The following is a 17,522-nucleotide window of genomic DNA, read 5'->3' on the forward strand; positions in this document are numbered from 1 at the left end:
TTAAACCACCCAGCTTAGTTAAACATGTGCCACATAGGGAGCATGATCTGCTTACCCTTTAGTATAACTGACATCACTCCCAGCTTCTGATGGAGTTCGTGTTGCTTAGTCTTTTTCTATGTTGTGTTTTGTATACTGTTGGTTGTCTTTTAATTTTTTTTTTATTATGGCATTGTCTGTTCGTTTTCAACTTATGAGTTTAGGTCCTCATTGCTCTTCAACTTCGTACTTTATTTGACCTTTTTAACTTTTTTTGATTTGAGCGTCACTGATGAGTCTTTTGTGATGAAACTCCTGTCTGGTGTAAATACAAAATTTAATCCTGGTATCTATGATGAGTTTATTTACAACCACTGGGTCGATGCCACTGTTGGTGGAGTTTTAATTCCCCAAGGGTATCACCAGCCCAGTAGTCAGGCACTTCTGTGCTGACATGAATTATCATTGATATGGTCATATTTATAAATTAACTGTTTACAAAGCTTTTGAATTTTTGAAATACTAAGGCTTTTCTACCTCAGGAATAGATTACCTTAGCTGTATTTGGCCAAACCTTTAGGAATTTTGGTCCTCAATGCTCTTCAACTTTGTACTTTATTTGGCCTTTTAAACTTTTTTTGGATTCGAGCGTCACTGATGAGTCTTTTGTAGACGAAACGCCCATCTGGCGTAAATACAAAATTTAATCCTGGTATCTATGATGAGTTTATTGATATTGTCACCTCTCTTTTTGAACCAAAGATAAAAGGAATAATGTATTGAAGGTTTTCCATTTTATGGAAAAATAAAGTCCTCAATTCAGCCCAATCCACTAATAAACATGGCAGTTAGAGGCAATCTTTATTTCTTATTAACCAATTTTGAAATATCTCCTCCACAACAACAGGGTGAAATGTTCCAAACTTATTATAAGGACATTGATGATTGGGTGTTCCTCTATAAATGATCCTCCTTTTATGTAGATCCAGTGGCAAACACCATAGTTGATGGCACAAATTTCTCATTGTAATCCTTTGGAAAATCACATCTTTATCTTCTTTGAATATACTTGGTTAAGTTAACTGAACATTGTAGGAATGGTGAATGAAAGTCCTTCTAAATATTGCTCTATCACTTGGTTCAGATTGTGTGAAAAACATAGCTCCTTTCACAATCTTTGTTCCTGAGGGGTTATTTCCAAAATGTTCTCTGGACGTAGAAGGTATTGATAATTGATGGCCCAATACAATATATCCTCATTTAATATGTTGATTTGGTGGCATCTAAAGTATTTATTTGTCAAAAACAAATTTACAAATCAGCATTGTTAATAACATTAAACAACACTGAGTTTCAAGCATAAATGATTTTTGTGTTTGATGAAAGACAATGAAAGTAAAACAAAAAACAGTGCCATCTTATCAAAATGAATTGAATTTTGTTGGTTGTTATGAATACTGAAGAAAGATTTTGCTAGTTCTATGGAAAAACATGAGACTAGGACAACACTATTTTTTGTGTATCTTTTTATTAAGATTGTGTTTTCTTTCTTTCTTTCAGACTAATGTATTACCATCTGATGCTACAGCTTATATAAACCACAGAATTCACCCAGCACAAAGCCTTCAAGAGGTATGTAAGATAAGAGAGAATACCACAGAATTTCTCCCGCGCAAAGTATGTAAGATAAGAGATAAAACTACAGAAATCACCCATAACAAAGTATTCTAGGGATATGTAAACTAGAGATAAAACAACAGAATTCACCCAGCACAAAATATCCTAGAGAAAGATATGTAAAATAGAGATAAAGTCACAGAATTCACCCGGCACGAATGCTCATGATATACAAATCTACTAATCAAAATTGACAAGAAATTATCTATTTGACTTATTGACCTTTGGTGGTGGACTTCAAAGGGCAATTTGAAGGAGATTTCTTTTTGAAAAATAAGGGTGGTGTAGAAGTTTGCAAATAAACATTGATATTCTGATTCTCAGGTAAATAAACAATGTTCTTCTAGCACTGAAACAGAAATAAAGTAATTTTCTGGCCTTTATTTTACTTGAACACTGTTAAAATGTTATATTGCATTTTTGTCGCGCCTTCGACTTTTGTCGAAAAAGCGAGACATAGTGATCCTACATTCCATCGTCGTCATAGGCGGCATCCACAAATATTCACTCTGTGGTTAAAGTTTTTATACGCCCGTCAAATTTTTGACGGGACGTATTATGTTATACAAATGTCTGGCGTCCGTCCGTCTGTCTGTCCGGCGTAAACATGTCGCACCGTAACTTGAGAATGACTTATCCAAATTTCATGAAACTTAACATAGTTGTTTCTTATGATGGTCAAACGATCTGTATACTTTTTGGTGAAAATAAGATTAAAACTTTTTGAGTTACGGGACTTAGTAACTAAAACAGGTGTGTGTTTTTTTTTCACATGTCGCGCCGTATCTCAAAAACAGTTTATGATTATTGCTTAAAACTTTACACACTTCTTAGTTATATTAATCTTAAGATCTGTATACTTTTTGGTGATGATTCAAAATTTTATTTTAGAGATATTGAGTATTTTGTTAAAAAAGGGGGAGGGTTTTTCACATGTCGCTCCGTATCTCAAAAACAGTTTATGATTATTGCTTAAAACTTTACACACTTTTTAGTTATATTAATCTTAAGATCTGTATACTTTTTGGTGATGATTCAAAATTTTATTTTTGAGTTATTGAGTATTTTGTAAAAAAAGGGGGAGGGGTTTTTCACATGTCGCGCCGTATCTCAAAAACGATTTATGATTATTGCTTAAAATTTTACACACTTCTTAGTTATATTAATCTCAAGATCTGTATACTTTTTGGTTTTGGTTCAAAATTTTATTTTAGAGATATTGAGTTTTTTGTAAAAAAAAAAGGGGGTTTTCGCATGTCACGCCGTATGTCAGAAACTATTTATGCTTATTGCATAAAAATTCACACACAAGTCGACGAGCGTATCATGCGCTCATGGCGCAGCTGTTTATTGAAATTTTAATAACTTTCTTAAACTATCCTGGATTTCTACCAAACTTGGACAGAAACTTGTTTATGATCAAAAGATAATATTCAAAAGGAAATTTTGTAAAAAAAAAAAATCCATTTTTTCAGTATTTTACTTATACATGGACTCAGTTTTTCTGCCAGTTAACATTACATTCACTCTTGTGGTTGAAGTTTTTAAAATTTTAACAACTTTCTTAAAATATCCTGGATTTGTAACAAACTTGAACAGAAGCTTGTTTATGATGAAAAGCTAGTATCTAGAAGGAAATTTTGTAAAAAATTTTGTTCTATTTTTTCCGTATTTTACTTATAAATGGACTTAGTTTTTCTTCCAGTTAACATTACATACAGTCTGCAGTTTAAGTTTTTAAAACATTTATTAGATTCATAAACTATCCTGGATTTTTACCAAACTAGGACAGAAGCTACTTACAATCAAAAGATAGTATAGAGAGGAATATTTTTATTAATTTTTTTCCTCATTTTTGTTGAGCCTGCGATTAACAGCAAAAATAGGCGAGACACTGGGTTCCGCGGAACCCTTACGAATTTTAAATAAGATAATTCATTTTGGGAAAAAAATTGATTTATCTATAAAGGTATAGTTTTGACAGGTGTTTGCATGGATTAAGATACTGGTAATATAATAGAACACTCACTTTAAAACCTGACAATTATCATGTCTGAGATTTAAACTCGTTTTTTCTTAGATAATGGATTATGACAGAGCTGTAATAAATGATGACAGAGTGCAAATATCAGTTGAAGATTCTATGGTAGCTGCAGCTGGTTCTCCTTCTGGAGAAAATGATTTTGGTTACCAGATAATCAGTAATAGTATCAGACAAATCTGGACCAATGCCACCACAGCACCAGGTCAGTATCATACAAATATATACTTATACCTTAACAGCACCAGGTCAGTATTATACAAATATGTACTAATACCTTCACAGGACAAAGTCAGCAACAGGTCATCAGACAGATTTTGACTAATTCTGTCACAGCACAAAGTCATAATCAGACAAGTCTGAACTAGGTCACCTAGGCAGCAGGTCAGTATCTCTGGACTGTTTTGAATGATTTAGTATCAAATCAGGACACATTTTTACAACCAGGCTAAGCATCAGTTTGTGATATATGTTATCCAGAGGCAGATTTAGGGAAGGGGGCCCAGACCCCCTTATGGAGCTACTATATGGTTAATGCATAGACTTATAGCATGTCCCACTTCAAAAGTTGATTGGCTTAATTGGGCCCTTCCTTTTTCAAAATCCTGGATCAGCATCTGTCATCACAGTTCCAGTCATCACTTAGATTGTCTTTCTTTCATAGCATCAAGAAAATTGTTGTGAATTTCCTGCTAAAACCTTGGTTTCTATGTGGATATTTTATCAAACAACATTTGTTACTCTCCAGCATTATTCATATATTTATATGATACAGTTTCAGGCACTTTATTATGTAACAATAGCAAGACTTATGTAATAAAAATAACACTTTATGAATTTTGTGCGTCCAAAGCACATTTCTGGATTTACCTTCGTCAGGAAAATTCTAATGTCAAAATTTTGAAAGCCAAGGATGTATGAATACCTGAATACTTTAGGAGCTATATGACTAAAAGGGACCTCAAAAGAAAATGAAAATATACCAAAGAATAACTTATTTAGTTGTAATAGGCGGAGTCATCCATGTTGGTATTGTGATTGTGAGAGTCATCCAGGTCAATGTCAAAGCAAGACTTTTGCCACTTATGTTATAAGTCAGTTATAAATCAAGATTCATGATTTAGAAGCACCACATCAGCATCAAATCAGTAGCCATTTTTACACAAAAGTGTTATGTTAAAAATTATTTGCAATTTGCAGCACTTATAATGACTCTTAACAAGAGATGCTCGACTGTGGAAGATGTATAAATAAATAAAGAAATGTTGCTGTCCCTGCAAAAAGGCAGATTTAGGGGATGGGGGCCTTTATGGAGCTAGATATATGGTCAATATTTAGACTTTTTACAAGTAGCAGTTGTCTTGTTGGTGGCCCCTTTTTCCTTGATCCTCATCTACTACATGCATGTATCTCATTTTCTATCTATCCTAAATCTTTCAGATTGTCGTGGATTTCTCTGTTTCAGCTCGGGTGAAAGTAAAATTCTTGTTTTCTGTAGTTTCTTGAATATAGAAAATTTCTGCAACTTGACATATTTGTTTTTTGTAGGAATGATGATTGGCAATACTGACACAATACATTATAAAGACTTTACAAAAAATATCTATAGATTTAGTCCAACAGTAATGTTTCCTGGTGACGAGAAACGTTTTCATGGTGTAAATGAACGTATATCAAAAAATAATTATGAACAAGCTATAAACTTTTACTATCATATAATTGTTAATGCAGATAAGAGTACTTTGTCCATTTCACATAAACATAGTGATGAATTGTAAACCCATAGACTGCACATAAACATTGATTGAATTGTGAATCATTAGACTGCACTTAAATATAGTGATGAATTGAAAAATCATAGACTGCACATAAACATTGATTGAATTGTGAATCATTAGACTGCACTTCAACAACGTGATGAATTGAAAATCCATAGTATAAATAAACATTGATTGAATTGTGAATCATTAGACTGCACTTAAACATAGTGATGAATTGAAAAATCATAGACTACACATAAACAGTGATTCAATTATAAATTATTAGACTCCACTTAAACATAGTGATAAATGGTAAATCCTTAGACTAAACATAAACAGTGATTCAATTGTAAATCGTTAGACTCCACATAAACTCTGATTAATTGTAAATCTGCAGATTGCACATAAACACTAATTATTGTAAACCCATTGATAGATTGCACATAAACAGTGCTTATTGTAAACCCACAGATTGCACATAAACACTGATTATTGTAAACCCATAGATAGATTGCACATAAACACTGATTATTGTAAACCCACAGATTGCACATAAACACTGATTATTGTAAACCCATTGATAGATTGCACATAAACAGTGCTTATTGTAAACCCACCGATTGCACATAAACAGTGAATATTGTAAACCCACAGATTGCACATAAACACTGATTATTGTAAACCCATTGATAGATTGCACATAAACACTGATTATTGTAAACCCACAGATTGCACATAAACACTGATTATTGTAAACCCATTGATAGATTGCACATAAACAGTGCTTATTGTAAACCCACAGATTGCATATAAACACTGATTATTGTAAACCCATTGATAGATTGCACATAAACACTGATTATTGTAAACCCACAGATTGCACATAAACACTGATTATTGTAAACCCATTGATAGATTGCCTATAAGCACTGAATATTGTAAACCCACTGATAGATTTCCTATTAACACTGATTATTGTAAACCCATTGATATTATTGTAAACCCATTGATAGATTGTCTATAATCACTGATTATTGTAAACCCATTGATAGATTGCCTATAAACAGTGCTTATTGTAAACCCATTGATAGATTGCCTATAAACAGTGCTTATTGTAATCCCATTGATAGATTGCCTATAAACACTGATTATTGTAAACCTATATATTGCATATAAACAGAGATTAATTGTAAATCCATAGACTGCACATTAACAGTTATGATTAGGAAACCCATAGACTGCACATAAACAGTAATTAATTCTTATTCAATAGATTGTAACATTGAATAATTTCCCCTGTGAAATATTGTCTGCCGGACAAAATTTAATAATTTTGTCAGGTTCTTTTGGGACAATATTTCACTGTGAATTACTATCCGTGACAATATTTTCTAATCAAAGTATGTCTTCCCTGGGAAATTGAACACCATGAAATTGTGAGAGTGTTTCTGAAATCTTTGGAATATTTTTCTTCAAAAGTTCAAATGTATGTGTATAACTTGACGCCGCATCCAATAATTCTCATTTATAGTAGTACACATGCATGAAGCATGCACATTTTTATATATATAAGTGAAAAAATTTTGTTAGCCAACTATTTTATATAAAAAACAAATATATATTTTATCATAAGCTTATCAAATTTGCATTTAATGATTAAAGTCATGTTTATTTTACCATATTGTACTGTTTAGGTATAAGTAAAGTATTGACAATCACTTATACTATATGTTTTCTATTCTCAATAAAGTAAAAAAAAGATATCGTCCAAAATATTATTTTTGATTACCTTCCTTTCATAAGACAAAATTTCAGGACACTCAATCCATGAAATATTGTCTCAATATACACAAAATGTAATTTTGGATAACCTCCCTTTCATTAGACAAAATTTCATTACTATCAATATATGAAATATTGCCCAATAATACAAAACTTTCTACGGGACAAAATATCAATAAACATTATCATGAAATATTGTCTTGTGAGACATTTCATAGAACACTATTTTGCTTTACAACTGCACATAAACAGTGATGAATATTTAAAAAGTATTATCAAAAATACATAACTCCAAGGTAAATTTAAAAGGGTTACAGTTCATAAAAACTGACAAAATCAAACATTAAGACTATATCAACCAACAGACTAATGAAAAACAATTGGCATATTCCTGACTTGGTACAGGCATTTAAAAAAAAAATTGTGGGTTAAACCTGGTTTTATAGCAAGATAAACAAGACCATCTTGTATGATTTGTGAAGTAGACACTGAATATTTATCTATAAGGTCTTCATACTTTCTGATGAACTTTTTTTAGAAAAATTACAAGAATTTCTCTGAGTATCCTTCACTCTTCAAATTTCTGCTCAGACACTGATGACATTTTACAACATCTGAGTAGCAGCTGCAAGCTCTTGAATATTGTCTGAGTTGAGAAATGTATACTCTATACATGGGGGAAGTTGGTATATTGCTGCTAAGGTGAGGAAAATTATACTTTCAAAACTGGAATCGTCTTGTTTGTCAAAGATTCTGGTGCTGTAATGACAGTTGTCTAGTTCAAGAATATGTCAAGAAACTTACAGACTTCACATGACAGTGATTAATTGTAAACCCATAGACTGCACATATAGACAGCAGATAAACAAAGGGACAAACTACCTGTATAAATCTATAGACAGTTCATAAACATAAAAACTAACTACCTGTTTAAATCTATAGACAATACATAAGCTTAAAGACTAACTAATAGTATAAATTTATAGACAATACAAAAACTTAAAGACTAACTGCCTGTATGAATCTATAGACAGTAAATAAACATAGGGACAAACTACCTGTATAAATCTATAGACAATACATAAACATAGGGACAAACTACCTGTATAAATCTATAGACAATACATAAACACAGGGACAAACTACCTGTATAAATCTAAAACAATACATAAACATAGGGACTAACTACCTGTATAAATCTATAGACAGTTCATAAACATAAAAACTAACTACCTGTATAAATCTATAGACAGTACATAAACTTAAAGACTAACTACCTGTATGAATCTATAGACAGTACATAAACATAGGAACAAACTACCTGTATAAATCTATAGACAATATATAAACATAGGGACAAACAATCTGTATAAATCTATAGACAGTATATAAACATAGGGACAAACTACCTGTATAAATCTATAGACAGTACATAAACATAAAGACTAACTACCTGTATAAATCTATAGCCAGTACATAAACATAGAGACAAACTACCTGTAGAAATCTACAGATATTACATTAACTTAAAGACTAACTACCTGTATGAATCTATAGACAGTAAATAAACATAGGGATAAACTACCTGTATAAATCTACAGACAATACATAAACTTAAAGACTAACTACCTGTATAAATCTATAGACAGTAAATAAACATAGGGACAAACTACCTGTATAAATATAAAGACAATATATAAACTTAAAGACTAACTACCTGTATGAATCTATAGACAGTAAATAAACATAGGGACAAACTACCTGTATAAATCTACAGACAATACATAAACTTAAAAGACTAACTACCTGTATGAATTTATAGACAGTAAATAAACGTAGGGACAAACTACCTGTATAAATCTACAGACAATACATAAACGTAAAGACTAACTACCTGTATAAATCTATAGACAGTAAATAAACATAGGGACAAACTACCTGTATAAATCTAAAGACAGTACATAAACTTAAAGACTAACTACCTGTTCAAATCTATAGACAGTATATAAACATAGGGACAAACTACCTGTATAAATCTATAGACAGTACATAAACATAGGGACAAACTACCTGTATAAATCTATAGACAGTACATAAACATAGGGACAAAGTACCTGTATGAATCTATAGACAGTACATAAACATAGGGACACACTACCTGTATAAATCTATAGACAGTACATACACATAGGGACAAACTACCTGTATAAATCTATAGACCATTCATAAACTTAAAGACTAACTATGTGTATAATTCTATAGACAGTACATAAACATAGGGACAAACTACCTGTATAAATCTATAGACAGTACATAAACACAGGGACAAACTACCTGTATAAATTTATAGACAGTACATAAACATAGGGACAAACTACCTGTATAAATCTATAGACAGTATATAAACAAAGGGACAAACAACCTGTATAAATCTATAGACAGTACATCAACATAGGGACAAACTACCTGTATGAATCTACAGACAGTACATAAACATAGGGACAAACTACCTGTATAAATCTATAGACAGTATATAAACATAGGAACAAACTACCTGTATAAATCTATAGACAGTATATAAACATAGGGACACACTACCTGTATAAATCTATAGACAGTACATAAACATAGGGACAAACTACCCTGTATAAATCTATAGACAGTACATAAACATAGGGACAAACTACCTGTATAAATCTATAGCCAGTACATAAACATAGAGACAAACTACCTGTATAAATCTACAAATAATACATAAACTTAAAGACTAACTATCTGTATGAATCTATAGACAGTAAATAAACATAGGGACAAACTACCTGTATAAATCTACAGACAATACATAAACTTAAAGACTAACTACCTGTATAAATCTATAGACAGTAAATAAACATAGGGACAAACTACCCTGTATAAATCTAAAGACAATATATAAACTTAAAGACTAACTACCTGTATGAATCTATAGACAGTAAATAAACATAGGGACAAACTACCCTGTATAAATCTAAAGACAATATATAAACTTAAAGACTAACTACCTGTATGAATCTATAGACAGTAAATAAACATAGGGACAAACTACCCTGTATAAATCTAAAGACAATATATAAACTTAAAGACTAACTACCTGTATGAATCTATAGACAGTAAATAAACATAGGGACAAACTACCTGTATAAATCTACAGACAATACTTAAACTTAAAAGACTAACTACCTGTATGAATCTATAGACAGTAAATAAACATAGGGACAAACTACCTGTATAAATCTACAGACAATACATAAACGTAAAGACTAACTACCTGTATAAATCTATAGACAGTAAATAAACATAGGGACAAACTACCTGTATAAATCTATAGACAGTACATAAACTAAAAGACTAACTACCTGTATAAATCTATAGACAGTATATAAACATAGGGACAAACTACCTGTATAAATCTATAGACAGTACATACACATAGGGACAAACTACCTGTATAAATCTATAGACAGTACATAAACATAGGGACAAACTACCTGTATAAATCTATAGACAGTATATAAACATAGGAACAAACTACCTGTATAAATCTATAGACAGTATATAAACATAGGAACAAACTACCTGTATAAATCTATAGACAGTATATAAACATAGGGACAAACTACCTGTATAAATCTATAGACAGTACATAAACATAGGGACAAACTACCTGTATAAATCTATAGACAGTACATAAACATAGGGACAAAGTACCTGTATGAATCTAAAGACAGTACATAAACATAGGGACAAACTACCTGTATAAATTTATAGACATTACATAAACTAAAAGACTAACTACCTGTATAAATCTATAGACAGTACATAAACATAGGGACAAACTACCCTGTATAAATCTATAGACAGTACATAAACATAGGGACAAACTACCTGTTTAAATCTATAGACAGTATATAAACATAGGGACAAACTACCTGTATAAATCTATAGACAGTACATAAACTAAAAGACTAACTACCTGTATAAATCTATAGACAGTATATAAACATAGGGACAAACTACCTGTATAAATCTATAGACAGTATATAAACATAGGGACAAACTACCTGTATAAATCTATAGACAGTACATAAACATAGGGACAAACTACCTGTATAAATCTATAGCCAGTACATAAACATAGGGACAAACTACCTGTATAAATCTACAGATAATACATAAACTTAAAGACTAACTATCTGTATGAATCTATAGACAGTAAATAAACATAGGGACAAACTACCTGTATAAATCTACTGACAATACATAAACTTAAAGACTAACTACCTGTATAAATCTATAGACAGTAAATAAACATAGGGACAAACTACCTGTATAAATCTAAAGACAATATATAAACTTAAAGACTAACTACCTGTATGAATCTATAGACAGTAAATAAACATAGGGACAAACTACCCTGTATAAATCTATAGACAGTACATAAACATAGGGACACACTACCTGTATAAATCTATAGACAGTACATAAACATTGGGACAAACTACCTGTATAAATTTATAGACAGTACATAAACATATGGACAAACTACCTGTATAAATCTATAGACAGTACATAAACATAGGGACAAACTACCTGTATAAATCTATAGACAGTACATAAATATAGGGACAAACTACCTGTATAAATCTATAGACAGTACATAAACATAGGGACAAACTACCTGTATAATTCTATAGATAGTACATAAACATAGGGTCAATCTACCTGTATAAATCTATAGACAGTACATAAACTTAAAGACTAACTCACCAGGAACGCTCCAAGCTGAATATTTGAAAGCCAACAATGTATTAGAACCGAAACAGTTAAAGAGCTATATGACAAAAAAGGATCTAAAAAAATAGCCAAATCTGTCTTAGGTCAGTCAACCTTGCCTGAGGGAGTTGAAACCTTAGTTTCTTTACAATTTCAAAATTTATAAGCAGGCAATTTTTGAAAGGCTTGTTATAAATCGTGTCAGTACCGAAGTACTGACTACTGAGCTGATAATACCCTCAGGGACTGATAGTTCAAACCCTAATATTTGAAAGCCAATAATGTATAAGAACTGAAACAGTTGAAGAGCTATATGACTAAAAAGGACCTAAAAAAAATAGCCAAATCCATCTAAGGTCAACTTTGCCTGAGGGAGTTGAAACCTTAGTTTCTTTACAAGTTCAAAATTTATAAACGGGCAATTTTAGAAAGACTGATAGTACACCAGCAGAGGTATCAACCCAGTGCTGTAAAAAATAAAACACAACATGTTATAAATTTCATGCGTTCGAAGCGCTTTTCTAGAATGCTCAAAAGTGGATATGTTCCAATTGTTGTAATCATAATTCCATCCTCTTTTCCTCAAATGTGTCCTTCTGATTAGAATTATCACTGGGTTTGTTTTGCAATTGCTTTATTCTATTTTATCCCCCGCTGTAGTGGAGGGGGCATTAAGTTTTACCCTTGTCCGTCCGTACGTACGTAGGTATGTATGTCCCAAAGTTATGGAACTTATACAAAATGCTTATTACCACAAAACACAGATCAAGTTTGAATTTTGGTGGCATCACTTTAACCATTCTAGAGTTATGCCCCTTTACAAATGGAAAAATTGCTGAATTTTTCGTTTCCGTTTTCTAACTTTAGTTTGCGTCAACTAAATATTATGAAACTTACACATGATGCTTATTACCACAAAACACAGATCAAGTTTGAATTTTGGTGGCGTCACTTTAATCGTTCTAGAGTTATGCTCCTTTACAAATGGAAAAATTGCTGAATTTTTGGTTTCCTTTCTCTAACTTTAGTGGAGGGGGCATTAATTTTTACACTTGTCTATGTTGTCCATCAGTACGTCCCAAAGTTGGTTTCCGTTCTCTAACTTTAGTTTGCCTCAACCAAATGTTATGAAACTTATACAAAATGCTTATTGCCACAAAACACAAATCAAGTTTGAATTTTGGTGGTGTCATTTTAACCGTTCTAGAGTTGTGCCCGTTTACAAATTTTTCATTTCTGTTCTCTAACTTTAGTTTGTCTCAACCAAATGTTATGAAACTTACACATGATGCTTATTACCACAAAACACAGATCAAGTATGAATTTTGGTGGCGTCACTTCAACTGTTCTAGAGTTATGCCCCTTTACAAATGGAAAAATTGCTGAATGTTTCGTTTCCGTTCTCTAACTTTAGTTTGCCTCAACCAAATGTTATGAAACTTATACACAATGCTTATTACCACAAAATACAGATCAAGTTTGAATTTTGGTGGTGTCACTTTAACTGTTCTAGAGTTATGCCCCTTTACATTTTTCGTTTCCGTTCTCTAACTTAAGTTTGCCTCAACCCAATGTTATGAAACTTATACTTAATACTAGTTACCACAAAACTCAGATCAAGTACAAATTTTGGTAGCATCACTTTTACAGTTCTTCAGTTATGTCCCTTTATAAATTTATATGATATGCAAGCGGGGGAATCATCCCCATTTATTTCTGCATATTTGTGTCTAAATTGTTCTGAAATATACTGAAATTCTAATGGTTTTATTATTTTTCTACAATTATAACATTTATGTACTCTTTTGAAGCAAAATTAGATTGTTGTTTTTTGAAATAATTAAACATAAAACATGCATAAATAATAAAACTATTGAAAAAAAAAATTGAAGTAGTTATGTTATATAATACTATCTTATATTTACAGGATTGTTGATGGGTAATACCGATACTAGACATTATGCAATGTTTACTAAAAATATCTACAGATTCTGTCCAACAGTTATGTTTCTTGGTGATGAAAAACGTTTCCATGGTATCAATGAGAGAATATCAAAAAAGAATTATGAACAAGCTATTAACTTTTATTACCATGTGATAACCAATGCCGATCAAAGTTCATTGATAAATATACATCAGCATAGTGACGAATTGTAAAATACAGGTATTTCTTACCAATATAGACTTGTCACATATATTTGATGAAGAACAAGTTAATTTTACAACTTACTTTTTATAGTTTTTCCAGTTCTGTTTCTATATTGTATTAATTTAGTTCAGAAAAAGCAACTAACAGAGGCGGATTTTGGGGACAGGAGTCCCAGCCCCTGCCCCCTGATGGATCTTCATATATGATAAATGCGTAGACTTATTAGCTCACCTGGCAGACTTTAACATTGGCACCTTTTTTCTTTCAAAAACTATGAAAAATTAACAAGGATTTTAAAAGATTTAAAAATGGCTTTTTAAACTAGATGTAACAAAACTATGAAAAGAAAAGTAGGTGTTAGCATTCAAAATTTTTATTGGCACCACATTGATAAAATTAGAGGATTCTGAATATCTAACAAAATGTCAAAAACAAGAGTAGAGTATTTTATGCCCTGCCTACCATAGTAGAGGGGAATATGTTTTTCAGTCTGTGCTTCTGTGTGTTAATTCATCCATCAGGTTTAAGGTTAGTTTTTGGTCACATCCTCATTTTGAAGTGAATTGTTACAGATGCCAAATTATGGTTTTTATTAAAATTATGTATTATAATTGGAGTTTATAATGAACTTTGTTATAGATCACTATTGGATAAGTGTAAATTTTTTCACACACAGTCAATAACATCACAATGTACATTCCATTCTAATCTAATTTTGCTATGTCATTACTTCACAAGAGCTTTGTGTATGACAAGTGTTTGCAAGTCACACATTTACTTCTATTTTTTTTGGTCAGCTTTTGTCACCAACTCCCCACCACTCTCCATTCTGTCAGTGCCATGAAATTTTGGTATTTAAGTGTTTTATTTGTTGTAGCATAGCTTGATGTTGATATTCTATACTTGTTGTTTTATTTTTTATTTTTATTAATTGTTTGTCATTATTATGATACTGGCTTAGGAATTTTATTTCTTTAGCTTTTTGTATGAGTCTTTTACCTCAATTTTTTATGGTCTTAGTGCTCATTTTGATACCATACGTTCTAAGTACCTCATTTTGACACCATACTAACATATAACATATGATCTAAATTACCTTGTGATCTTATGTCTTAGTACCTCATTTTTGAAACCATATGTCAATTACCTCTTTTGATACCATACTGATGTATAATCTTATTAAGTACCTTTTTTTTTAATACCATACTAAAGTATTATTAAACACCTCATTTTGACACCATACTGATGTATGGTGTTAGTACCTCCTTTTTATGCTAAAGTATGGTGTAAATTACGTCATTTCTGATACAATACTGATGTATGGTCTAAGTACCTCATTTTGACACTATAAGGACATATGATCTAAGTACCTCATTTTGACACTATAAGGACATATGGTTTAAGTACCTCATTTTGACACTATAAGGACATATGGTTTAAGTACCTCATTTTGACACTATAAGGACGTATGATCTAAGTACATTTTTTGTACCTCATTTCGATATCATACTGACATATGGTTTAGATTTACCTCATTTTGGCACTATAAGGACGTATGATCTAAGTACATTTTTTGTACCTCATTTCGATATCATACTGACATATGGTTTAGATTACCTCATTTTGACACTATAAGGACGTATGATCTAAGTACATTTTTTGTACCTCATTTCGATATCATACTGACATATGGTTTAGATTTACCTCATTTTGACACTATAAGGACGTATGATCTAAGTACATTTTTTGTACCTCATTTCGATATCATACTGACATATGGTTTAGATTTACCTCATTTTGGCACTATAAGGATGTATGATCGAAGTACCTCATTTCGATATCATATTGACATATGGTTTAGATTTACCTCATTTTGGTACAATACTGATGTATGGTCTAAGTACCTCATTTTTGATACATTTTGACATTATACTGATGTACGGTTTAAATGACCTCATTTTTTAAACAATACATTATTTTAAACAATTCTAATGTATTGTTTAACTACCTCATTTTTGATGCCATACTGATGTATGGTTGTAGTACCTCATTTTGACACTATAAAGAAGTATGATCTAAGTACTTCATTTTGATACCATACTGACATGCTTTATATTAACTCATTTTTATACCATATTGAGGTATGGTTTAAATTGCCCATTTTGATACCATAATGAAATATGGTTTAAGTTACCTCATTTTGATACAATACTGAGGTATTGTCAACAGCATCTTATATTATAATTTTATAATCCTAGATTTCATGATTAACTTAACATATATCCTGTATTATGTATGTATTTTTCACCTCCAATATATGAGATTAAATTAAGGATATCCTCAGTTAAACCAGAACTCACATAAAATCACACTGTACATGCAATGTAATAGGTTAAAGCTTTGTTTAATGATAGGTTAAACATTTTGAAATTTGATTTGAAGTACTATAGTTTGTGGTCACACCAACTAAGTAAATTTATAGAACTTTTTTAAGCTTAGAAAATGGTGCTATAATATTGTATCCCCTACATCCATATGTTGCTAGGTTATACTAATTTCTTCTTGACTGTCCATGTACATGTATGAGTTTGATTAGCTGCCTTCTCAAAATGATGGGTTGTCGATGATATTAATTGTTGTTTGCATAATGTCCAGTGTTATTTAAGAAATATAATCCTATTTATACAGTAAAAAGCTAAACTACATTGAGTGACCTTAGTTTGTGTTTAATGATTTGATAATTTTTATACATTTAATTGTTGCATCTTGGATGACCACTGTTACAAGTATTATAGTCCCAGGTTGTATCAACGATATTCAAATGTTGCCTTTCCCTGCTACCTTTCATTAACCATTACATATCATTGATATTTCACCACTTACAATCCTCTCATATCATACAACTCAGTTTGGAGACTTTTGGTCACCTTGACCGATATCTGTTACATGTACTTAAGTGAATTCACTTGATTATTTTATATTTGTTAACATTTTTGAATGAAAAGTCAATGATTTTTCCCTTAACAGTCTTTAGTTATATGTCTGTAAAATACTGGGAACCATGACTTAAAATTCATCTTAGAAGGACTTAATCATTGTTAGGGTAGATAATGTAGGTGGACATTAAAGTTCGTAAATATTTTTCTATTAAATTTCTGTTATTTCTTGAGTACAGTTCTGGAATATTTGTGGCATCTCAACCTACATTTAATACAGGTCTGGAATATTTGTGCTATATTGATTTACATTTAATACAGGTGTGGAATATTTGTGCCATATTGATCTACATTTAATACAGGTCTGGAAAATTTGTGCCATATTG

At 31.3% G+C, this 17,522-nt stretch overlaps 1 protein-coding gene and 1 long non-coding RNA gene across 5 annotated transcripts in view; one reads left to right on the plus strand and one right to left on the minus strand.

The window, feature by feature from the left end:
• The window catches only part of LOC127724371 (N-fatty-acyl-amino acid synthase/hydrolase PM20D1.2-like), a 35,901-nt gene extending 20,079 nt beyond the window's left edge, over nt 1-15,822 (plus strand). The window contains exons 9-11 of one of the 2 annotated variants that reach the window (XM_052231334.1): nt 1,540-1,611; nt 3,737-3,902; nt 13,979-15,822. In XM_052231334.1, the coding sequence (XP_052087294.1) occupies nt 1,540-1,611; nt 3,737-3,902; nt 13,979-14,208 (468 nt within the window). In that variant the 3' untranslated portion in view covers nt 14,209-15,822. Of the gene's footprint in view, nt 1-1,539; nt 1,612-3,736; nt 3,903-5,245; nt 7,241-13,978 lie in introns of those variants that run through there. The other variant, XM_052231328.1, reaches the window with a different exon arrangement.
• LOC127724433 (uncharacterized) lies at nt 10,973-11,948 on the minus strand. 3 transcript variants are annotated; one of them, XR_007992506.1, is made up of 3 exons: nt 11,913-11,948; nt 11,075-11,163; nt 10,973-11,030 (listed from the first exon to the last, which is right to left on the minus strand). It is a non-coding gene; the product is annotated as an uncharacterized LOC127724433 (long non-coding RNA). The 3 variants fall into 3 exon arrangements; XR_007992505.1 differs by lacking the exon at nt 11,913-11,948 and adding an exon at nt 11,825-11,880; XR_007992509.1 differs by lacking the exon at nt 11,913-11,948 and adding an exon at nt 11,340-11,375.
• Nucleotides 15,823-17,522: the final 1,700 nt, after the last annotated feature.

This window comes from Mytilus californianus, unplaced genomic scaffold (assembly GCF_021869535.1).
Source record: "Mytilus californianus isolate M0D057914Y unplaced genomic scaffold, xbMytCali1.0.p SCAF_1, whole genome shotgun sequence".
Taxonomy (NCBI): Eukaryota; Metazoa; Mollusca; class Bivalvia; order Mytilida; family Mytilidae; genus Mytilus; species Mytilus californianus.